The sequence below is a fragment of the Bos grunniens genome, chromosome 20 (assembly GCF_055505025.1).
Source record: "Bos grunniens cultivar Pamir isolate PY7600 chromosome 20, Bosgru_T2T1.0, whole genome shotgun sequence".
Classification (NCBI taxonomy): Eukaryota; Metazoa; Chordata; class Mammalia; order Artiodactyla; family Bovidae; genus Bos; species Bos grunniens.
The window spans coordinates 30,605,644-30,627,211 of record NC_141184.1 but is presented as its reverse complement, the minus strand read 5'-3'; the positions used below and the strand labels follow the sequence as shown (position 1 = coordinate 30,627,211).

Here is a 21,568-nt window from a genome sequence, read left to right as displayed (position 1 = left end):
TAGAGATTCTTTAATATCTATTCTGTCTTGGTGGCAACCAAAAGGATAGCACTGAACACTTCCTGTGTGCCAAGCAATGTTCCAAGGATTTTACAGGACTTAAATTATTACAGGACTTAATTCATATAATAACCACAACAATTATATAAACTAGATATCATTAGTTCCTGGAGAAACTGAGATCCAGAGAGGTTATACAACTTGCCCTAGATCTACACAACTAGTAAGTGGTGTGAGTAGGATAGGAACCCACCAAACCTGGCCCTAGAACAAACTACTATATCATAAACTCTCTTCCTGAGATAAATAACATTATCTTCTGCACTAAATTTCCTTTCACTCCAGCATCTGTCACTGTATTTATCAGATCAGATCAGATCAGATCAGTCGCTCAGTCGTGTCCAACTCTTTGCGACCCCATGAATCAAAGCACGCCAGGCCTCCCTGTCCATCACCAACTCCCGGAGTTCACTCAGACTCACGTCCATCGAGTCAGTGATGCCATCCAGCCATCTCATCCTCTGTCGTCCCCTTCTCCTCTTGCCCCCAATCCCTCCCAGCATCAGTCTTTTCCAATGAGTCAACTCTTTGCATGAGGTGGCCAAAGTACTGGAGTTTCAGCTTTAGCATCATTCCTTCCAAAGAAATCCCAGGGCTGATCTCCTTCAGAATGGACTGGTTGGATCTCCTTGCAGTCCAAGGGACTCTCAAGAGTCTTCTCCAACACCACAGTTCAAAAGCATCAATTCTTCGGCGCTCAGCCTTCTTCACAGTCCAACTCTCACATCCATACATGACCACAGGAAAAACCATAGCCTTGACTAGACGAACCTTTGTTGGCAAAGTAATGTCTCTGCTTTTGAATATGCTATCTAGGTTGGTCATAACTTTCCTTCCAAGGAGTAAGCATCTTTTAATTTCATGGCTGCAGTCACCATCTGCAGAGATTTTGGAGCCCAGAAAAATAAAGTCTGACACTGTTTCCACTGTTGCCCTATCTATTTCCCATGGAGCGATGTACCAGATGCCATGATCTTTGTTTTCTGAATGTTGAGCTTTAAGCCAACTTTTTCACTCTCCACTTTCACTTTCATCAAGAGGCTTTTGAGTTTCTCTTCACTTTCTGCCATAAGGGTGGTGTCATCTGCATATCTGAGATTATTGATATTTCTCCCGGCAAAGGATACATTTAATCTCTGTGGATTATCCTATTATCTGATTCTGGATTACAGTTCTCAGGTTGTTCCTTAACTATTTCAAAAGTCCTGACATATCCATCCGTTTATCCGCCATCCACCATCCATTGGCCAAAACTCAAGAAAAAATTTTAACTGGCTTCTAAAGAATATCTTTTCACTCAACATATCTTCTAGACAACAGTTATTCCTCCAAAGGAGGTGAGGAGAGCAGAGGGGAAGGGAGGGCAGAGGAGAGAAGGCGTGGGGAAGTAAGATTTTAGATGGGCCTGCTTCCTGGTCTTTTACCGTCACACTGTCTAGGTACCTCCCATTTTATGCCATGCGTGGCTTGGTCTCCCTCCCCACTTGCCATAAAAATACATTCCCATCCTTTGGCTCATTTTTTACTGTAACAAGAGAGGGTGGTGGTTGGAATAATAGCCAACACTCACAAAGTGCTTTCAGTGGCCAGGCATCTAGGACACCGTGAAACTCTACCAACAACCCCCTGCTGTAGGTAGTACTTTCATCATCTCTATTTACAGAGGAGAAAAACGAGGCACAAAGAGGTTGTGGCTAAGGTGAGTTACGGCAGTGACAGAGCTGAGATCTGAAGCCAGATGGGCCCAGCATCAGAGTCTTATTCATTATGCCATACTCCTCTTGGTATCCCTGTCAGTGTGGTCAGTTGTGTCCGACTCTCTGCAACCCTATGGACTGTAGCCTGCCAGGCTCCTCTGTCCATGGAATTTTCCAGGCAAGAATACTGGGTTGCCATTTCCTCCTCCAGGGGATCTTCCAGACCCAGGGATTGAATCCGTGCCTCTTGCATCTCCTGCATTGGCAGGCAAATTCTTTACCACTGCGCCACCTGGGAAGCCCTGTCTTGTTATAGAGTTATTTGTATATTATCTTTTCTGGCTGACATGTTTGTATTGTAAGAAACCCTCTTAGGATACAGTTCTTGACTGAAAGGTATGAGGAAAGGCAATTAGATATATTTCGGGAGAGTTTAGGGGCAGTCCTCCTAGCTCCACCTTGTCTGCCAATTGACATTTCCTTCTTTGACCTCAGATGCTATTTAAGGTTTCTCATGATGACCCTGAGGTGCTACAGGTTCCTGAACTGCCTTCTGAATCATCCAAGGAAGATTAAGCTCTGCACAGCTGGTTCATTGACTAAATAAGTTCTACCACCAGGCACCCAGTATTGGCACCCCACCTTCAACAAACTGCAGTCTGATGGGAAGAAATACCTATTAATCAAATAATTCTGTGACAAGGGCAACTAAGTGCTGAAAGCATAAGGGTCTGACCCAGCCGGGGGATCATGGAAGACTGAGGAGGGTTTGGCTGAGTGGACACTTTGAAGCATGAGGATTAACTGGGTGAAGCGAGGTGGGGAGAACATTCTAGGCAAGAACATGATAGTCCTGGGGTGGGAATGCTGCTGCTACTGTTGCTAAGTCACTTCAGCCGTGTCCGACTCTGTGCGACCCCATGGACGGCAGCCCACCAGGCTCCCCTGTCTCTGGGATTCTCCAGGCAAGAACACTGGAGTGGGTTGCCATTTCCTTCTTCAATGCAGGAAAGTGAAAAGTGAAAGTGAAAGTCGCTCAGTTGTATCCGACTCTTAGCGACCCCATGGACTGCAGCCCCCCAGGCTCTTCCATCCATGGGATTTTCCAGGCAAGAGTACTGGAGTGGGGTGGGACAGAGCATGTGAAATAGCAGGCTAAGGAAGCTGGAATGGAGATAATCAGGAGTAAAATGGGGCGGGGCCCTATAGTCCTTCCAATCCACCCCTCCACCCATGTCCTCTGCCTGCCTTTTGTCTGTGGAAAACTTTAGTCAAAAAATAAGTTTAATCAGAGAAGTGAGACATACTAAAACAAAGTAAGACAGTCAAAGGAGATTAAATAATAATAATGTAGTCATTAAGCATAGCCAAGAAACTTTAACTTTTTCTCAAGGGCTAGAGATAATATTCTCAGCCATATCCTGTGAGCTGTCTTATAGATACCAAAACACCAGGTGGAGAAGTTAACTACATGATGACCAGACTGTCCCCAGGACAAGAGCTTCCACAATACCAAGAACTAGCCACAAAGAAATGGGAACAAATGGACCCTGGAACTGAAGATTAACTGTATACCTAAAACAACCAAGATGATGCTGGTCAGACCACTGATGACCAATTTGAAGAGGACTGTCAGAGAAGACTGTGCTGTTTCTGCATGTAGCACCCTCCGCCCCCGCAATGTGTCTATAAAAGTTCTCACCCCCTGCTCATCAGGGTTGGGGGAGTCAGCCTTTGGACATATGCCCTTGCTCCCCACACCACCCACCAGTTGCCAGCATCTGAAATAAAGCAAACTTTCCTTTCCACCAAGCTGACCTGTTTATTGGCTTTTGAGTAACAAGCAGCCAGACCCACACACTATTTTGGTTAACAGAAAGAAGATGCTGAAGAGGTGGCAAGGTCAGACCACACAGGGCTTGTAAGCCATGTGGAACTTTTGATTTATCCTAAGAGGGAGGTGAAGCACAGAGGGCTTTGATCACATTTGCATTTTGAACCCATCAGTCTGTCTGAAGTGTGAAGGACTGTTGTTTTATAGAAATGCTACTTCATTGAAACCCCACCAGAATCCTGTGAAGGTTATTGTTATTCTAGTCATATAGGTTCAGAAAGGCTTAACAATGTGCTCAGGTCATTCCACTACTAAATGCCCCGGAAAAGGACCTGAGTCTTCTTGATTCCCAGCTGCTTCCAAAACTCCTTCCTTAAATAAACCCAAGTCGGGGACAAGTCGAGGCCTTTCCTGGTGCCACACATACCCTGATCTCTAGGAATAGTTACCAAAGAGAAAAGGCATGCCCCTCTCTTTCCAGTTACCTGCCTGCTCATTGGGGTGTGCCCACAGTCCTCTTCTATCCTCAAATGCCTGCCAAGCAACCAAGGACAAAACTGGCCAAAAAAGAACCTTCTTGGTCAGGTGATTAACACCTGTCTTTTCTCTGCCAGTTTTATTCAAGTAGCTTAGCAACTAATAGTGCAAATTTATCAAAGCAGTTACAGTCAGCACCTTGAAGGCTTGATTGCTTCCTGAAGTTCAAGGCAAATTACTTTTAAAACGCAATATCCCGAGTGAAGGAGATTTTCCCCCCCTAGCAACACACTTGGAGCACAAATAACTTTTGCCTGGGGAAACATCTGCATTCTCAAAAACAATGACATTGACTTATCTCACATATACTACATTTCTGTTTTTTGAAAAGAGTAAGAGGATAATGCAGACAGGATTTCAGAACCTGTGCCTTTGTAGGAGGTATGGGGGTGGGGGGGCAGAAGGATTGGCACAAATAAGAACTGAGGTATTATCTCTGCTCTGGCAGGAGACGGCTTCCCAGGTGGCCTAGTGGTAAAGAATCCGATTGCCAATGCAGGAGACCCAAGAGACGCAGGTACGATCCCTTAGGTCGGGAAGATTCCCCAGCGGCAACCCACTCCAGTAACCTTGCTTGGAAAATCCTGTGGACAGAGGGGCCACAGTCCAGAGTCGGGACGGGACTGAACAGACACCAAGCAGAGGGTCTGGGGGATGGGCGTGAACACCGTGAAGAAGAAGTGAAGTGCAGCACCTAGGCACTGACGGAAGGCAGGAAACGAGATAAGGTGGGAGAAATAGAAACAATCCGACGAGGGATTGCAAGAGGAAAGAGAATGGTTGAAAAAAAAAAAAAAAACAGTGAGAAAGCAGAGGGAACAAAGACACGCCTGCACGGGGGCAAGAGTACCCTCCTGTCCTGACCCTGACAAATTAGGCTCTCTTAGCAGACCGTTATGATCCCGACTCCCTGTCACTCGACTCCAGCCAGACTAACTTCCTTGCTGCTCTTGAGCACTCCTGCCTTAGGGCTCTACAATTGCTGTTCTTCCCGCAACCATCTACACCAGGTTTATCTCCTCACTTCCTGGAGCTCTACTCGACGGCGTCTCTAACCACACCCTCGCTCTCTCCCTCGCTCTCTAACTCCTATCCTGCTTTATTCTTTAAGCTGCAATCAACCAGCCGACAGACTATTTGGCTATTGTCTGAATTTCACCACCACCCCTCTCCCGTTTCCCAGAAGGTAAATTCCGTATGAACGAGGACTTTGTTTTGCTCACTGCTCTATCTCCGGTACCTAGAACGGGACCTGACGCTTTGTGGAGGCTTCATACACGTCCTCGGAATCAAGGGAGTGGGCGCGAGTGGAGAAAGGCGACCGGAAGAGATTAATTCGGAAGGGGTAGCCAACGCAATAGCACACCTGCCATTCTTTTTCTCTTTCTCCCCTCCCCGTCTCTCCCTCTCCACTTCAAAGGCTAAGGACAAGAAGCGGGAATGAGAGAAATACAGAGAAAAAGAATCCAGATTAGTCCAGTTCAAATCCTGATGAAAAGTGCAAGGGTTGGAGAAGGGCTGAAAGGGAGAAAAACAGATGCACACGCAACTGTAAAAAGAAGTGAAAAGTAAGAAGAAAAGACTGGTAGACGTCACTCTCTCCAGTCACTCTCTCTGACTCCTCCTCTCGACTGGCCCGAGGCAATTCGCCCGGTCACCACCGCGGAGGAAGCCAGACCCGCCTCTCTCGGAGGAAGCCCCTGGCCCGCCTCGGCTGAGGCCCGGCACGCGCCCGCCCGAGCCGCGAAGGCGGCGGGACTACAGCTCCCAGGGTGCCGCGCGCGGGCGCGCCTGCGCAGTGCAGCGGGAGGCGGCGGTCTGTTCTCCGCTGAGGAGGAGCGGGGCTGAGGAGGGAGGCAGCGGGTGAGAGTTCAGAGTTCAGCAGCAGCAGCCCGAGCCCATGATTCCCATATGCCCTGTAGTTTCTTTCACCTATGGTGAGTATAATGTGCCCCTCAGGGGTCCCCGCCCGGCCTCTTCCCCGGCCCGGGGCGGCGGGGAGGCGCGGGGGTTGGGGCAGGCTCCGGGGAGGAGGCGGCGGCCGCCGCCACCCGGGCGTGCGAGTGAGTGAGGGAGTGCGAGGCGGGAGGGGGAGGCGGCGCGGCCGCGGCCCGGCGAGGGCGGCTTCTCACGGCGCCTCTCTCTCTCTCTCCCCTTCCCTCCCTCGGCGTCTCTGCCCCTCGGCGCCTCTTCTCCCGCCATGGGACCCGACTCTCCTTGCCCGCCGCAGTGCCCAGCCGGCTGGGGGAAGATGCCAAAATGGCGACCGGCAACTACTTTGGATTCACCCACAGCGGGGCGGCGGCGGCGGCGGCTGCGGCCCAGTATAGGTAACGGCTCCCCGCTCTTTTCCTCCTCTCCCCCTGCCCGCCCCTCCGCCGGGATCCCGCCGACGCGACACCCCCGCGCCCGCCCCCACTCCCCACCCCTCGGAGTCCCGGCCCGTGGCAGGCCAGGCCCGCGGCCTCTCCCGGCCCGGGGCGGGAGCGAGGGGACGGCGAGGCTGGGGGCCGCGGAGGGCCGCCCGGGCCTTCGGCGGCCCCGCAGCTAAAATGGCCTCCCGCGGCTTCGGAGCCGCGCCGCCGCCCCCGCCCGGCGGGCTGAGGGAGGGAGCGGAGGCCGAGGCCCCTGCGGTCCCCCCGCCCCGCGGGCCGGTCCCCATCTCCGCTCCCCCTCCCACTTGGGGATGGAGAGAGTGGGCGAGGGCTTCTCTGAGGGAGTGGGGGTCGCCCCGGCCCGCGCGCTGCCTCTGCTCGCCGGGTGTTCGGGTCCCCGAGCCCAGATAACGTGTCGTTTTCTCGGCGCCTTCTGCGTCCCGTGATCTCACCTGGCCCTCCACCCGAGCCCCGCAAAACCAACTGCGGGTGTCATCGCATTCATTAGGTTGATTTAGTTTTCCCCGTGAGGAGAGAGGTAAACACACCAACCACCTGTGAATTGTGTAGCTGGTAGACTGGAAAAGATGCGCGAAGTTTCTAGTGCTGACAAATGAGTCCACTGCCTTGTTGCAGCTATTGCGATTAGGCTCCAGGTGGGCCGGTAATTCCCCTGGGCGAATCTTTCTCCTCCGGAGAAATGAAAAGGGCTAGTGAGGTACAGAGTTAGTGAAATGCCCCATATGAAATCTCTACCTTAAGGGAAGCGCTAATTTCTGAAATGTCAGTAGTTCGTTATGTATCTTCTCAAAAGAAAGAAAGAAAACTAGATTTTGTTACTTTTGAGTCACTCTGAGAGGCTCTAGATTCAGGCTATAAGCATACAGGGCTCCTAAGTGACCAACTTTTTATATATAGAAGATTATATTAGATATCTGTGTAGTAGGCAATTTAAAACCTAGATAGTTTTCTCACGTCATTCACTTCAGAAGGTGGGTGCTCTAATGGAAAGGACATCACTGGGAACTGGAAGACCTGAGTTCCAGTCTATTTTGCTCCTGATTTTATGACAGTGGGAGTATCTCTTAATTGAGCTGTCATTTTCCTCATCTGTAAAATAAAGTGTCTTTTGTGGTTAAAACTTGTAATTCTGAAACACAATTGCCATATTTCATGGAATAATAAGATGCTGTGCCTTGCAAGCACTTCTCTGGTGGCTAGGCAGTAAAGAATCCGCCTGCCAATACCGGAGATTCGGTTCGACCCCTGGGTAGGGAAGATCCCCTGGAGAAGGAAATGGCAACCCACTCCAGTATTCTTGTTGGGAAATGCCATGGAGAGAGGAGCCTGGCGGGCTACAGTCCACGGGGTTGTAAATGAGGCAGACAGGAGTAGCAACTAAACACCACCATATATTGTAAAGGAAAGGGTGTCATTATTTTATGTATCACTTAAAAAAAAACCCACTGCTGATTAAAATCACTCAATGTTTAAGACACCATTGATTTTTAAGAGATGTATAAATATTTTATTGATGAAATTGATATTTTACTAGTTGTTGAATGCCTTGAACGCATGTGGCGTCTTTTACAAGTCCTTTTACCTTGAAGCTTACTTGCAGAAAAAGGATTGAGATGACAGATTATTGGAGGAAAAACGTTAAAAAAAAAAAAAGTTTTTGCTTAAAAGTTGTGATCGTTAAACACTGGCGAAGTTTCAGCTACTTTAAACAGCTGATAATATCGTGAAGAGAGAAAAATCAAGCCATTTTTCTTTCTCTGGGAAATAAGAGATAACTAATGAGCATCTGTGTCCTAAATCTACTGGTACCAAGTACTATGTGTTCTAGACAAGACTATTTAACCACTTAAATTTTAATTAACACTATTTTTCTGTTATACTGTTTCCAGAGTGATGATAGATTTGTTGGATTATTTATTAACTGTTTACTGAAAACGTAGTGAGTTCTTTGTGGCAGTTTGAAGTTTTTTTTCTAATTAAACCTATAGATAGAAATGAGGGGAGGAAATGCCAATTTAAAGGTAATCACTCTTTGATGAAAATATTTGCATATATGTATTTTATCCCATTATAGGAAGCTATTACAGAATTTCTATATCTAGTTTTTTTTGTTGTTTTTTACTTTGAATCTTAATAGTTTTAGTAAACTGTTATGTCAATCCAAAATATTAAACTGGTTGTTATATATTTATGTGTGTCTAATACTGAAGACCCGGGTTCCACCCCTGGGTCAGAAAGATCTCCTGGAGAAGGAAATGGCAATCCACTCCATTATTCTTGCCTGGAGAATACCATGGACTGAGGAGCGTGGTAGGCTACAGTCTATGGGGTTGCAAAGAGTCTGACACGCCTGAGCGACTAACACTTTAATGAGAAAAGACTAGTCTTTTGACGTTACTTATTTATGCATATATTGGCAAAACTAATTTTTTTTTTTTTGGTTCCTGTTCTTTTTTTTTTTAACTTACAGTATTGTATTGGTTTTGCCATATATCAACATGAATCTGCCACAGGTATACACATGTTCCCCATCCTGAACCCTCCTCCCTCCTCTCTCCCGGTACAGGTATACACGTGATCCCCATCCTGAACCCTCCTCCCTCCTCTCTCCCCATACCATCCCAGGTCTGGGTCTTCCCAGTGCACCAGCCCCAAGCATCCAGTATCGTGCATAGAACCTGGATTTTTAAGATACTTTATCCTTGTACATAACATAGTACATGGAATTGTTTGTTTTTAATGGAAAGAAATCAGATTCAATAATGCTAACACTTGTTCAAGGAGGATCAACAATAGTAAAAGCGTATGCAAAAAATGCAGTGATGATGTTCATCTTTCTTCCTGTCTAGAAATCATTAAAATACAACTTTCAGACACGGAAGACCACGGATTACTTTTCAAAAATATACTTTTTTTTTTTTTTTAATTTAAAGGATGTAAACTCAAGGAAATCTTAAACATTTACCTGTTGGATTACATGAATAATTGGCTTCACCTGTCGTAGAGTACAGATAACTGAAAGTAACTATTTCTTAAGTCTAGGTTTAATTGTGGTTCTTAGTTTTCTTGGTTACAGCTATGTAAGGTATTTGATTAAATTTATTTTAAGTTTAAGCTTTCTTTTTGCTTGTTAGTATTTGAGATTTATAATGGTATACTAAATAGCAAAGTTCTTTAAGAGATGTTATAAGAATATAAGTCCTGCTACTAATAATTTTTAGATAAACCAAGTTTTTCTTTTGTATAATGCATATTAGATATTTTGTGATAAGCATTTACTCAATCTTTATGCTACATGTTCCATCAGCTACTGAATTATTTTTCCTCCTGCTTTCTGTATTTCTTTTTTTTTTTTTCTTTTTGTATTTCTTCTAACGCTACTAAATAAACCTATTGTGCCATTTGGCCACTATTGTAAATGTAATCTTTTCATTTTCTTACCATTCATGTGCTTTTTTCCCCCTTGGAAATTACAAAATCAAAAAAATTATTAATTATTGTGTTTATATGTATATGTTTCTGGTAGAATGTTTATTTGGGGTGTGCAGGACAAAGCAGATTTCAGGCATGGTGAAAAAAATTGGAATGACTTCATGGCAGAAAGAGAACTTGGTTGGATAGGTACCTACTTCAGTGCAGTACTTGTTTTTGTTTGAGAAGATATACTTTAAAACTTTTAGACATAATTTTATAATAAATTAGGGAGAAAACAATTTTAACAGTTGTAAGGACTTAGCGTAGCAAAGAATGTGAGGAAGATAATTCTCAGTGGAAAAAACTTGCTAAAAATTAATGTTTCATAGGATCAAATCAGTTTTTTCCTCTCTTACTGGGAGTTATACAGAAGTTCTCATAGAAGTTCTTCAGTTTTTTAAGGAATTTTGTGGCATAAACAAATACACTATAATACAAACTAACGTAATCTCATTATAGTTTACTATTAATAGGACATAATCTTTTCTTTGAGAGTTTTAAACAGCCAGTTTCTCTTATTCCTTAGAAAAGCCGTGGATGTTTCAGTTCTTGTCACCTTTCTATCTACTCAAGATACTTGTCTGTTTCCTGCATAACCTGCATCTATAGCTTGTGCTTAAACTTTCTTTGTTCTGTGTATAATTCTTACCTGAATGTTATTCTACCTTCAATAAAGTTAGCTATTTAAAATAATCATTTGGCAACATTTTTTACCCTTTTAATATCTAGAATTTATTGAGTTCAAAAACTTGAGTAATGATTGTATAATGATCCAAGATAATTGCCCCCATATCTTAGAAGAATAATATTCTTAAATAATAAATGTTTAGGTGGATTTTGACTGTTGTCTGGATATTAGCTTAAATATCTGCTAGTCATCTCATCTAGTGATTCTTGAGATGTCTTTAGGACATCTGTTCCTAAAGGATGAGTATCTCTTCACATCACTAAGGTAACTTGAATAGACTGGTTAGCCAGTGAATTTTCTTTTTTTTTTTTCTTCTCTTTTTTCCTTTTTATTGGAATGTAGAGTTAAGAATATTGTATCTTGGAGGAAAGAATAAAAGTAACACCAGTAAGGTCACTAACTGAGACTGTGAAAAAACCAGATGAACAGGTTTTTGAAACCAGTGTTAGTGATGGAAATTTACTGGCTCTACCGAAAAAATTTTACTGCAGCTGCTAATTATATTAACTCTTCCATTGTTAAATTAGAGATCTTAGGGTTCATATTGCATGAATGAATTTGAAATAATGAACATTTTCTTTCCAAAAGGATTAGTGCTATTACAGGGATGTGTCCTGTATGTGTTATTAATAGCCTTAAGGGCAGTGTGAGCCAAAATAGCACTCTATAGAATGCTTAAAGTGTATTCTTGACTGTGCTTTTGCTTTTGTAACCTGCTTCACAGTATACTATAAAGAAAAGGGAATCAGCTAGTCACACTTTGGATTTGAATCTCTTGTCTCTTTAGGCACTTGTCCAAGTCCCTTAATTTTTCTACGACTTGGTTTCTTCAGCTGACTTGCCTTGAGGTGAAGATTAAAACTTCCTGGCCTAGTGCCTGATTTTCAATAGGTACTTTACCCATGCTAGTTTTCAGCAGAGATTTGCATAATAATATTAAAAGGGTTCTAAAAGCTATCCTTAGTTGATATCTATCCTACATTTGATATATGGAGTTTCATCATCTCTATGTAGAAGAAAATGGCAACCCACTCCAGTGTTCTTGCCTGGAGAATCCCAGGGACGGAGGAGCCTAGTAGGCTGCTGTCTATGGGGTCACACAGAATCAGACACGACTGAAGCAACTCAGCAGCAGCAGGAGCAGCATCTCAATGTTAAAAGTAGATACTTGAGTATCAGTTGGCAGCCTCAGTTTCAGTGTCAGTTTAATAGAGACCTCCAAATTTTTAATTACTTGCAAGTAACATGATTATAATTAACAGACAAATATGAGAAATAATAAGAATTCAGATTTCCTGAATCTAAGATCAGGGAAATATTGGTAACAGTCATGTTTCATCAATGTCAGATTAGGTAATTATATTTCAAATAAGTTCTTTGTACATAGCCATAAAATCTATTAAGTAGATCTAAAACTAATGAGATAATGCAGAACATTTTAAGGAAAAAATAAAATAGGCTATAAAGAACATAAAAGAAGACATACATGAAGATGGGCTGTGTTCATGGAGTGAAAAAAAATCAATACTATCAAGTTAATCAGTTTTCTTCTGAGTAGTCCATATATTTAATGTAACTCCAATAAAAACCAGCAGACTTTTTGGGTTAACTTGATAAAGAAATTCTTATGTTGACAGTGAAGAGAGTATTTGTCCAAAAGTAGTCAAGACAGTCTTGTCATGATATCATGCATATTAGCAGGGACCAAAAGATGTTATTAAACAGGAAAATGTGGTATTGGTAGAGGGACAGACAGATCGTTGGCTTATAGTAGAGATCCCAGAAATAGATGTGTGCTTACGGGCAGTGGATTAGAATATATGGCTGTTGAAGTAGAGATACTTGTCAAAAAAAGCAAATCAACCAAATTGTTATTCAGAAATAAATAATCAGGATAATCAGAAAACAGTCCTTCAGCTTGTAAATGTAGTAACTGACAAAGTATGTTAGAATTACTAGAAAGAGACGAAAGGTGGGGAGTGTGCCTACGGTACTTATCCATACATTGTCCTTGGCATCACTCTATCATAATTGGGGTCGTCGTTCTAAGAACAACATTGCTTAGTGTTTTCTGAAAGCTGTGTACAGTGCAGCTCTTAATTCACCCTTACACAGGGCAAATTATTGAAATAAAGAACGTTTGACTTTTTGTTTTTTTAATATTAGTCTCCTCATGTAGTAAGTACATTAAAATGCATTTGTAGGGAGTAACTTGCAGTACGCATAGTCCCTGCTCTCAAGGAGTTTACTCTGCTGGAAAATGAGAGTAGGGGCAGGTATACCTGCAGGTAACTCTGCCATGGTAACGATCGTACTGATTTTTAATAAAATGCTTAAATGGGGAATTGAAGTATTTCAACTATGGGGTTTGAGGTAGTCTTCACGGTATTCTGAAAATCGAGGCAGGGTAATTTTAGACACAATGTGTTGGCCAAGGCAAGAAGGAATTAAATTCTTTTTTGGTTTGTGTAGGTTTTTTTGGACACACCATGTGGCATGTAGGGACTTAGTTCCCCAGGGATTGAACATGTGCCCTCAGCAATGAAAACACAGAGTCCTAACCACTGGACTGCCAGAAAATTCTTGAATTAAATTCTTAATATGGTTGGTAGTTGGTTGGTTCTGAAGTCCTGGCTCCCTCTACTAGTTTCCATGTGACATTGGGCAAACAGTCCTTTGGTACTTGAGTTTCTTCATCTATAAATTAGATATAATACTAATAATTATCTCATAGGATTGGAATTTTTTGAAAAATTCTCCCTTGAAGTGTGATATATATGAAAAGAACACATATAATAAGAGTATAGCTTGATGAAATGTCAGAAGCTGGGCACCACTGTATAATCAGCACCCAGACCAAGAAACAACATTATCAGCATCCCAGGAGGCCTCTACATTCTCCATTATGGTTTGAGAATTCAAAGAGATAACATTTGTAAGGTGCTCAGAATATTTAGTAGGCATTTGGAAATGGAGCTCAGAATTGGGATACGGGTCATAGTGTAAATGTGAATATTAGCCATATATGGTGGTGAATCCACCATTGTAGCTGTGAGTATGGATGAACCAGAGGAACTACTTGTCATGCATCAAACATTTAAACATTTAGTAAACTTTTTTTGAATGAGTGGGGGAAAAAAATAGAGTCAGGATTACAAACTTGGGGAACTTCGGTGTTGAAAGTAGAGCCAGAGAAAGAAACAAATAACTGGGCCAGGGTGGTGGTGAACAGAGAGCTAGGAGAATGTAGTGTTCATAAAAACCTAAAGAAGATAAAGTAGTCAGCAATATCAAGGCTTTAGAGAGGCCAAGTAAAGAATTGACAGTTATCAAAAGCATTGCTTTAATTTTCATGGGCAGCCATTATAGAAAAACTAGAATCTGACTTTTTTTGGAGCTACAGAAAGACAAGCATAAAATTTTGCATAAAATAGGTTTTGCAGTTTAACTTAGTACTCAAATAATTTTTTTAAAAAAATTTGTTGAAGTATGGTTGATTTACAATGCTGTATTTCTGCTGTACTGCAAAGTGGCTCAGTTATACAAACATACTTTTTTATGGTCTTTGCCATTATAGTTTATCCCAGGATATTGAACATAGGTCCCTGTGCTATACAGTAGGACTTTGTTGTTTATCCACAAATAAATTCTTGAGGGTCCAAGAGGTTAAATGGGCTTAAAATATTGGGAGGCACTGTGTTTAAAGATAAAAGAAGTGAAAATAAAATTTTGAATTAATTTTTTATTTCTTGAAAAAGATAATGTATAATTGCATTATACTGGTATAGTAGTCTGCATTAAATGGGCAGAGAACTTGAAATTTGAAGACTAATACTTTTTGATAGGAAAAACAATGAGCCTTTTAAAAATACATATGTGTGTGAAGTCGCTCAGTCGTGTCTGACTCTTTGCGACCCCATGGACTGTAGCCTACCAGGCTCCTCCGTCCATGGGAGTTTCCAGGCAAGAGTCCTGGAGTAGGTTGCCATTTCCTTCTCCAGAGGATCTTCCCCACCCAGGGATCAAACCCGGGTCTCCCGCATTGTAGGCATTTACCCTCTGAGCCACCAGGGAAGTAGGGCAAAGAGTGATACGGTTTATGAAGATGATTTTATTGCTACTCTCACTACCCCAGTTCTACCCATCACAAACCATTTTTTACTATAAGCAGACATAGTTACTATAAATTTAATCAAAATACTCTTATGCTTAAAATCCTTCATTTGCTAACCCTTACTTTCAGAATATCTGGTTATCCTAGCTTCACATTTAGAGGATTTGGGGGTCTTATTGTATAGACTTACAGTTCATTATTCAGATGATACCCAAAAAATTCTGAAAACAATACTAGTTAAAAAAAAAAGAAAAACTGACATGAAGAGTAGGGTGTTGCTCATTGTTCAGTTGCTCAGTTGTGTCAGATTCTTTGCCACCCCATGGACTGCAGCACGCCAGGCCTCCCTGACCACCATCTCCTGGAGCTTGCTCAGACTGATGTCCACTGAGTCTGTGATGCCATCCAACCATCTTGTCCTCTGTCGTCCCCCTCTCCTCCTGCCTTCAGTCTTTCCCAGCATCAGGGTCTTTTCTAATGAGCGGCTCTTCGCATCAGGTGGCGAAAGTATTGGAGCTTCAGTATCAGTCCTTCTAATGAATATTCAAGATTGATTTCCTTTAGAATTGACTGGTTTGATCTCCTTGCAGTCCAAGGGACTCTGAATTCAGAGTCTTCTACAACACCACAGTTCAAAAGCACCAATTCTTCGGCACTCAGCCTTCTTTATTGTCCAACTCTTTACGTCTATACATGCTAACTGGAAAAACCATAGCTTTGACTAGATGGACTTTTGTTGGCAAAATAAATGTCTCTGCTTTTTAATTTGCTGTCTATGTTGGTCATAGCTTTTCTTGCAAGGAGCAAGTGTCTTTTAATTTCATGGCTGCAGTCACCATCTGCAGTGATTTTGGAGCCCAAGAAAATAAAGTCTGTCACTGTTTCCATTGTTTCTCCATCTATTTTCCATTAAGTGATGGAACCAGATGCCATAAAATTAGGTTTTTGAATATTGAGTTTTAAGCCAGCTTTTCCACTCTCCTCTTTCACCTTCATCCAGCATTGCATGACTTTCTTTTAGATGTCTTCCAAAGAAAACTGTTCGCTTATTTTCAAAATGGAATAAAATTTATTTTATCTCAATTACCATATGGATCCACTAGATCTTTTTTTATAAGTTTAAGATTTAGAGTATGGAATCTTAGTGATCTTATTTTTCTGTTTCTTGAAATATTTTGCTATTTCGTGATCCTAAAAAAAAGAGGAAAAAGATTATTCCCTCTTTACTCATCACTCATTTCCAGCTATGCTAAAACAAAAAGTAATGCAATAGCAAAATGGTTTTGGAAGCACCTCGAAGGATGGTACGGTAGTGAAATAAGTGGAAGATATTGCATTGCCCAACATTTTGCATCTTTCAAGATGGTATGAAAGAAGAGAGAGACACTACCTTTAATTGTTGGCTTTTAGTTTTCCTTCAACACAATTGAGGAGTCAGAATTAGTCATTCTCTGTTCATGCTGTCAAAAGATAAGAAAGTTAACACAAGAAAATATTTGACAGTTTTTACATAAATAAGATGAATGCAAGAACAAAAGGACACTACTCAAGACAAATGATAATGGTGAAATTGATTGCATGAGCAAAATCTCAGCATAAGGGTCTTTAGATACCATATCCTCGATCAGGAGTCCCCATCCCCCAGGCCACAGACCCTTAGGAATCAGCCACACAGGAGGTGAGTGGCAGGCCAGTGAGGGAAGCTTCTGTCTGTGGGTAACAGAGGCTCCCATCACTCCCTTTAAACCTGAGCCCCACCTGCTGTCAGACCTGCAGAAGTATTAGATTCTCATAGGCGCTGCAAAGCTCCTCCTGTGAGAATCTAATGCCTGATGATCTGAGGAGGGGCTGAGGTGATGCTAGTGCCGGTGAGCCACTGCAAATACACATTATTATTAGTGGAGAGATTTGACTACACAGGGACCACAATCAGTTGCTGGACTGCACAGAGACCACAATCAATTGCGTGCAGACTCCTGTCAGAACCCTGTCAGTGAATGACAATTGTATATGTACATGCTAAGTCACTTCAGTTGTGTCCTACTCTTTGTGATCCTGTGGACTGTAGCCTGCCAGGATCCTCTGTCCATGGGATTCCACAGGCAAGAATACTAGAGTGGGTTGTGTTTCCTCCTCCAGGGGATCTTCCCAACCCAGAAATCGAACCTGCATCTCTTCCATCTCCTGCATTGGCAGGCAAGTTCTTTACCACTAGTGCCACCTGGGAAGCCCAGGTGGCAATTGTATAATTAATTCATTATATATTACAATGTAATAATAATAGAAATAAAGTGCACAATAAATGTAATGCACTTGAATCATCCCAAAACCATTCCCTCCCCCCATTTGTGGAAAAATTGTCTTACATGAAACTGGTCCCTGGTGCCAAAAAGGTTGGGGACCACTGTCTGAGATGAGTTTCTTAACACTGAAGAATCAGTAAACGAACAATATATTTCTAAGGATAAAGAAAAGAAAGTATTCTCATCTAATTAAGAAGAAGGACTCATTATGTAATATTCTGTGACAATATTAGGAACATCCCATTTTGCTAGAAGTATATGTGGCAGAAATCTTTCTTGTTTTGTGATGTTTGTGAACTAAAATTTACTCGGTATGGTGCATTAGTGAACAAATCTTCAAGGCAGATATGTATACAAAGGTAGTTGGAAGGAAATAGATGGTGTAGAAATTAAAAGATTTATTAGATAATTCCAGAACAAAAAATTGATAATGTTTTGCAGTTATGAATCAAATATGATCATCATCATCTCTCTCTCTCCCCAGAAAAATATGAGCCATAAAACATATTAAAACTTTTTAAAGCATTGTATGTTGACGATTCAAATGTAGAAAGAACCAGAAGTAATGAAGAGTTGGAACTCATTAGACAAATACTTAAAATGTGGAACTAGCATTTACAGATGGACATGTTTCACGTTCATGCATTAAAGTTGATGAGCAGTTATGTTTAGAAAACATAGTCCATTTTATCTATATGTGGATAAGAATTTTAATTCGTATTGAAAGTTTTCTAATAGTTTTCCATTATCCCTTATTCTTATGTAAATGGTCAAATAACCTCAAAAATACTGAAAAGGAGAGAAAGAGATTCAGTGGATCCAAATGACATTTCTCCTGGTGGAACCTCAGCTGGTAAAGAGTCCACTTGTAATGCAAGAGAGACCCTGGTTGATTCCTCGGTCAGGAAGATCATTGGAGAAAGGATAGGCTACCCACTTCAGTATTCTTGGGCTTTCTTGGTGGCTCAGATGGTAAAGAATCCACCTGCAATATGGGAGACCTAGGTTTGATCCCTCAGTTGGAAAGATCCCCTGGAGGAGGGCATGGCAACCCACTCCTGTGTTCTTGTCTGAAGAATCCCCAAGGGTAGAAGAACCTGCAGTCTGTAGTTGATGGGGTTCCTAAGAGTCAGACATGACTGAGCGACTAAACACAGAACACTACAATATTGAGAGTTAAAAGATCTCAAGAAAACTGTTAACAGTTCATATGCTATTTAACCATCCCTCTCGGACCTTGTAGTCTACAAATCTGATGAGTTGGTAGAAATGGTAGAATTGGTTATTTTATTTGTTCTAGTTTTTAAGAAGAAAATAGAGCCTGAATTTATTCAGTATTTAGTTCAGTCGCTCAGTCATGTTTGACTCTTTGTGACCCCATGGACTGCAACACATCAGGCTTCCCTGTCTGTCACCAACTCCCGGAGCTTACTCTAACTCATGTCCATAGAGTTGGTGATGCCATCCAACCATCTCATCCTCTGTTGTCCCCTTCTCCTCCTGCCTTTGATCTTTCCCAGCATCAGGGTCTTTTCCAAGGAGTCAGTTCTTCACATCAGGTAGCCAAAGTATTGGAGTTTCAGCTTCAGCGTCAGTCCTTCCAATGAATATTCAGGACGGATTTCCTTTAGGATGAACGGGCTGGATCTCCTTGCAGTCCAAGGGACTCTCAAGAGACTTCTTGAACACCACAGTTCAGATGCATCAATTCTTTGGTGCTCAGCTTTCTTTATAGTCCAACTCTCACATCCATACATGACTCCTGGAAAAACCATAGCTTTGATTAGACTGACCTTTGTTGGCAAAGTAATGTCTCTGCTTTTGAATATGCTATCTAGATTGGTCATAATTTTCCTTCCAAGGAGTAAGCATCTTTTAATTTCATGGCTGCTGTCACCATCTGCAATGATTTTGAAGCCCAGAAAAATAAAGTCTGACACTGTTTCCACTGTTTCCCCATCTATTTGCCATGAAGGGATGGGACCAGATGCCATGATCTTAGTTTCCTAAATGTTGAGTTTTAATACAAGTTTTTCACTCTCCTGTTTCACTCTCATCAAGAGGCTCTGTAGTTCTTTGCTTTCTGCCATAAGGGTGGTGTCATCTCTCCCAGCAATCTTGATTCCAGCTTGTGCTTCATCCAGCCCAATATTTCTCATGATGTACTCTGCATATAAGTTAAGTAAGCAGGGTGACAATATACAGCCATGACTTACTCCTTTCCCTATTTGGAACCAGTTTGTTGTTCCATGTCCAGTTCTAACTGTTTCTTGACCTGCATACAGATTTCTTAGGAAACAGATCAGGTGGTCTGGTATTCCCATGTTTTTAAGAATTTTCCACAGTTTGTTGTAATCCACACAGTCAAAGGCTTTAGCGTAGTCAGTAAACCAGAAGTAGATGTTTTTCTGGAACTCTCTTCCTTTTTAAGTGATTTAGCGGATATTTGCAATTTGATCTCTGGTTCCTCTGCCTTCTCTAAATCCAGCTTGAACATCTGGAAGTTCACGGTTCACGTACTGTTGAAGCCTGGCTTGGAGAATTTTGAGCATTACCTTTCTAGCATGTGAGATGAGTGCAGTTGTATGGTAGTTTGAACATTCTTTGGCATTGCCTTTCTTTGGGATTGGAATGAAAACTGACCTTTTCCAGTCCTGTGGCCACTGTTGAGTTTTCCAAATTTGCTGACATATTGAGTGCAGCACTTTCACAGCATCATCTTTTAGGATTTGAAATAGCTCAACTGGAATTCCATCACCTCCACTAGCTTTGTTCATAGTGTAGCTTCCTAAGGCCCACTTGACTGCGAACTCCAGGATGTCTGGCTCTAGGTGAGTGATCACGCCATCGTGGTTACCTGGGTTATGAAGATTTTTTTTTAATATAGTTTTTCTGTTTATTCTTGCCACAGAATATATTCTATATTCTTCTTAATATCTTCTACTTCTGTTAGGTCTGTAACATTTCTGTCCTTTATTGTGCCTATCTTTGCATGAAATTTCCCTTGGTATCTCCAGTTTTCTTGAAGAGATCTCTAGTCTTTCCCATTCTAGTGTTTTCCTCTATTTCTTTGCATTGATCACCAAGGAAGGCTTTCTTATGTCCCCTTGCTATTCTTTGGAACTCTGCATTCAAAGGGATATATTGTTCCTTTTCTCCTTTGCCTTTAGCTTCTCTTCTTTCCTTAGCTATTTGTAAGGCTTCCTCAGACAACAGTTTTGCCTTTTTGCATTTCTTTTTCTTGCGGATGGTCTTGATTCCTGCCTCCTTTACAATATCCTGAACCTCTGTGCATAGTTTTTCAGGCACTCTGCCTATCAGATCTAATCCCTTCAAATCTATTTGTCCCTTCCACTGTATAATCGTAAGGGATTTAATTTAGGTCAAACCTGAATGGTCTAGTAGGGAACTACTTCCTTCAGTTTAAGTCTGAATTTGGCAACAAGGAGTTCATGATCTGAGCCACAGTCATCTGCTCTTGTTTTTGCTGACTGTATAGAGCTTCTCCATCTTTGGCTGCAAAGAATATAATCAGTCTGATTTCTATATTGACCATCTGGTGATGTCCATGTGTAGTCTTCTCTTGTGTTGGAGGGTGTTTGCTGTGACCGGTGCATTCTTTTGGCAATGCTCTTAGCCTTTGACCTGCTTTGTTTTGTACTCCAAGGCCAAATTTGCCTGTTACTCCAGGTATCTCTTGACTTCCTACTTTTGCATTTCAGTCCCCTATAATGAAAAGGACATCTTTTTTGGGTGTGTGTTCTAGAAGGTCTTGTAGGTCTTCATAGAACCATTCAACTTCAGTTTCTTCAGCATTACTGGTCACGGCATAGACTTGGATTACTGTGATACTGAATGGTTTGCCTTAGGAACGAACAGAGATCATTCTGTCATTTTTGAGATTGCAGCCAAGTACTGCATTTCAGACTCTTTTGTTGACTCTGATGGCTGCTCAATTTCTTCTAAGGGATTCTTGCCCACAGTGGTAGATACAATGGTCATCTGAGTTAAATTCACCCATTCCAGTCCATTTTAGTTCGCTGATTCCTAAGATGTCGATGTTTGCTCTTGCCATCTCCTGTTTGACCACTTCAAATTTGCCTTGATTCATGAACCTAACCTTCCATCTTCATATTCAGTATTGTTCTTTACAGCATCAGTCACTGACTTCCATCACCAGTCACATCCACAACTGGGATATTTAATCATCCTTCTCCCTTGTAGTCTACAAATCTAATGAGTTGGTAGAAATTGCAGGATTCATTATTTTTTTGGTTCTTGTTTTTAAGAAGAAAATAGAGCCTGAATTTTAAGTTTCTTCCAAAATTCTGCAGTGATGCAGTTATTGTTTTAATAGCATTGTAAAGGTAATAGAGCATGACATAGCAAGTTTAAGGAATACCTAAAGGTAGTATATCTTTTTTCATCATTCTCAACATTATAAAATATTAAATATAAAGAAGAT

At 41.8% G+C, this 21,568-nt stretch overlaps 1 protein-coding gene and 1 long non-coding RNA gene across 6 annotated transcripts in view; both read left to right on the top strand.

Annotated features, from left to right (window-relative positions):
• Window positions 1-5,925: 5,925 nt before the first annotated feature.
• Window positions 5,926-21,568, top strand: part of ZFR (zinc finger RNA binding protein) — an 83,632-nt gene continuing 67,989 nt past the window's right edge. For 4 of the 5 annotated variants that reach the window (XR_015148634.1, XR_015148633.1, XM_086361312.1 and 1 more), the window contains exons 1-2: window positions 5,926-6,065; window positions 6,359-6,458. Coding sequence is in view for 3 of the 5 variants with exons in the window: in XM_086361312.1 (XP_086217438.1) it covers window positions 6,029-6,065; window positions 6,359-6,458 (137 nt within the window). In the remaining 2 variants the exon portion in view is untranslated. The remainder of the gene's footprint in view (window positions 6,066-6,358; window positions 6,459-21,568) is intronic. The other variant, XM_086361313.1, reaches the window with a different exon arrangement.
• Window positions 6,852-14,413, top strand: LOC147350193 (uncharacterized). Its single transcript, XR_015148635.1, has 2 exons — window positions 6,852-9,037; window positions 9,091-14,413. It is a non-coding gene; the product is annotated as an uncharacterized LOC147350193 (long non-coding RNA).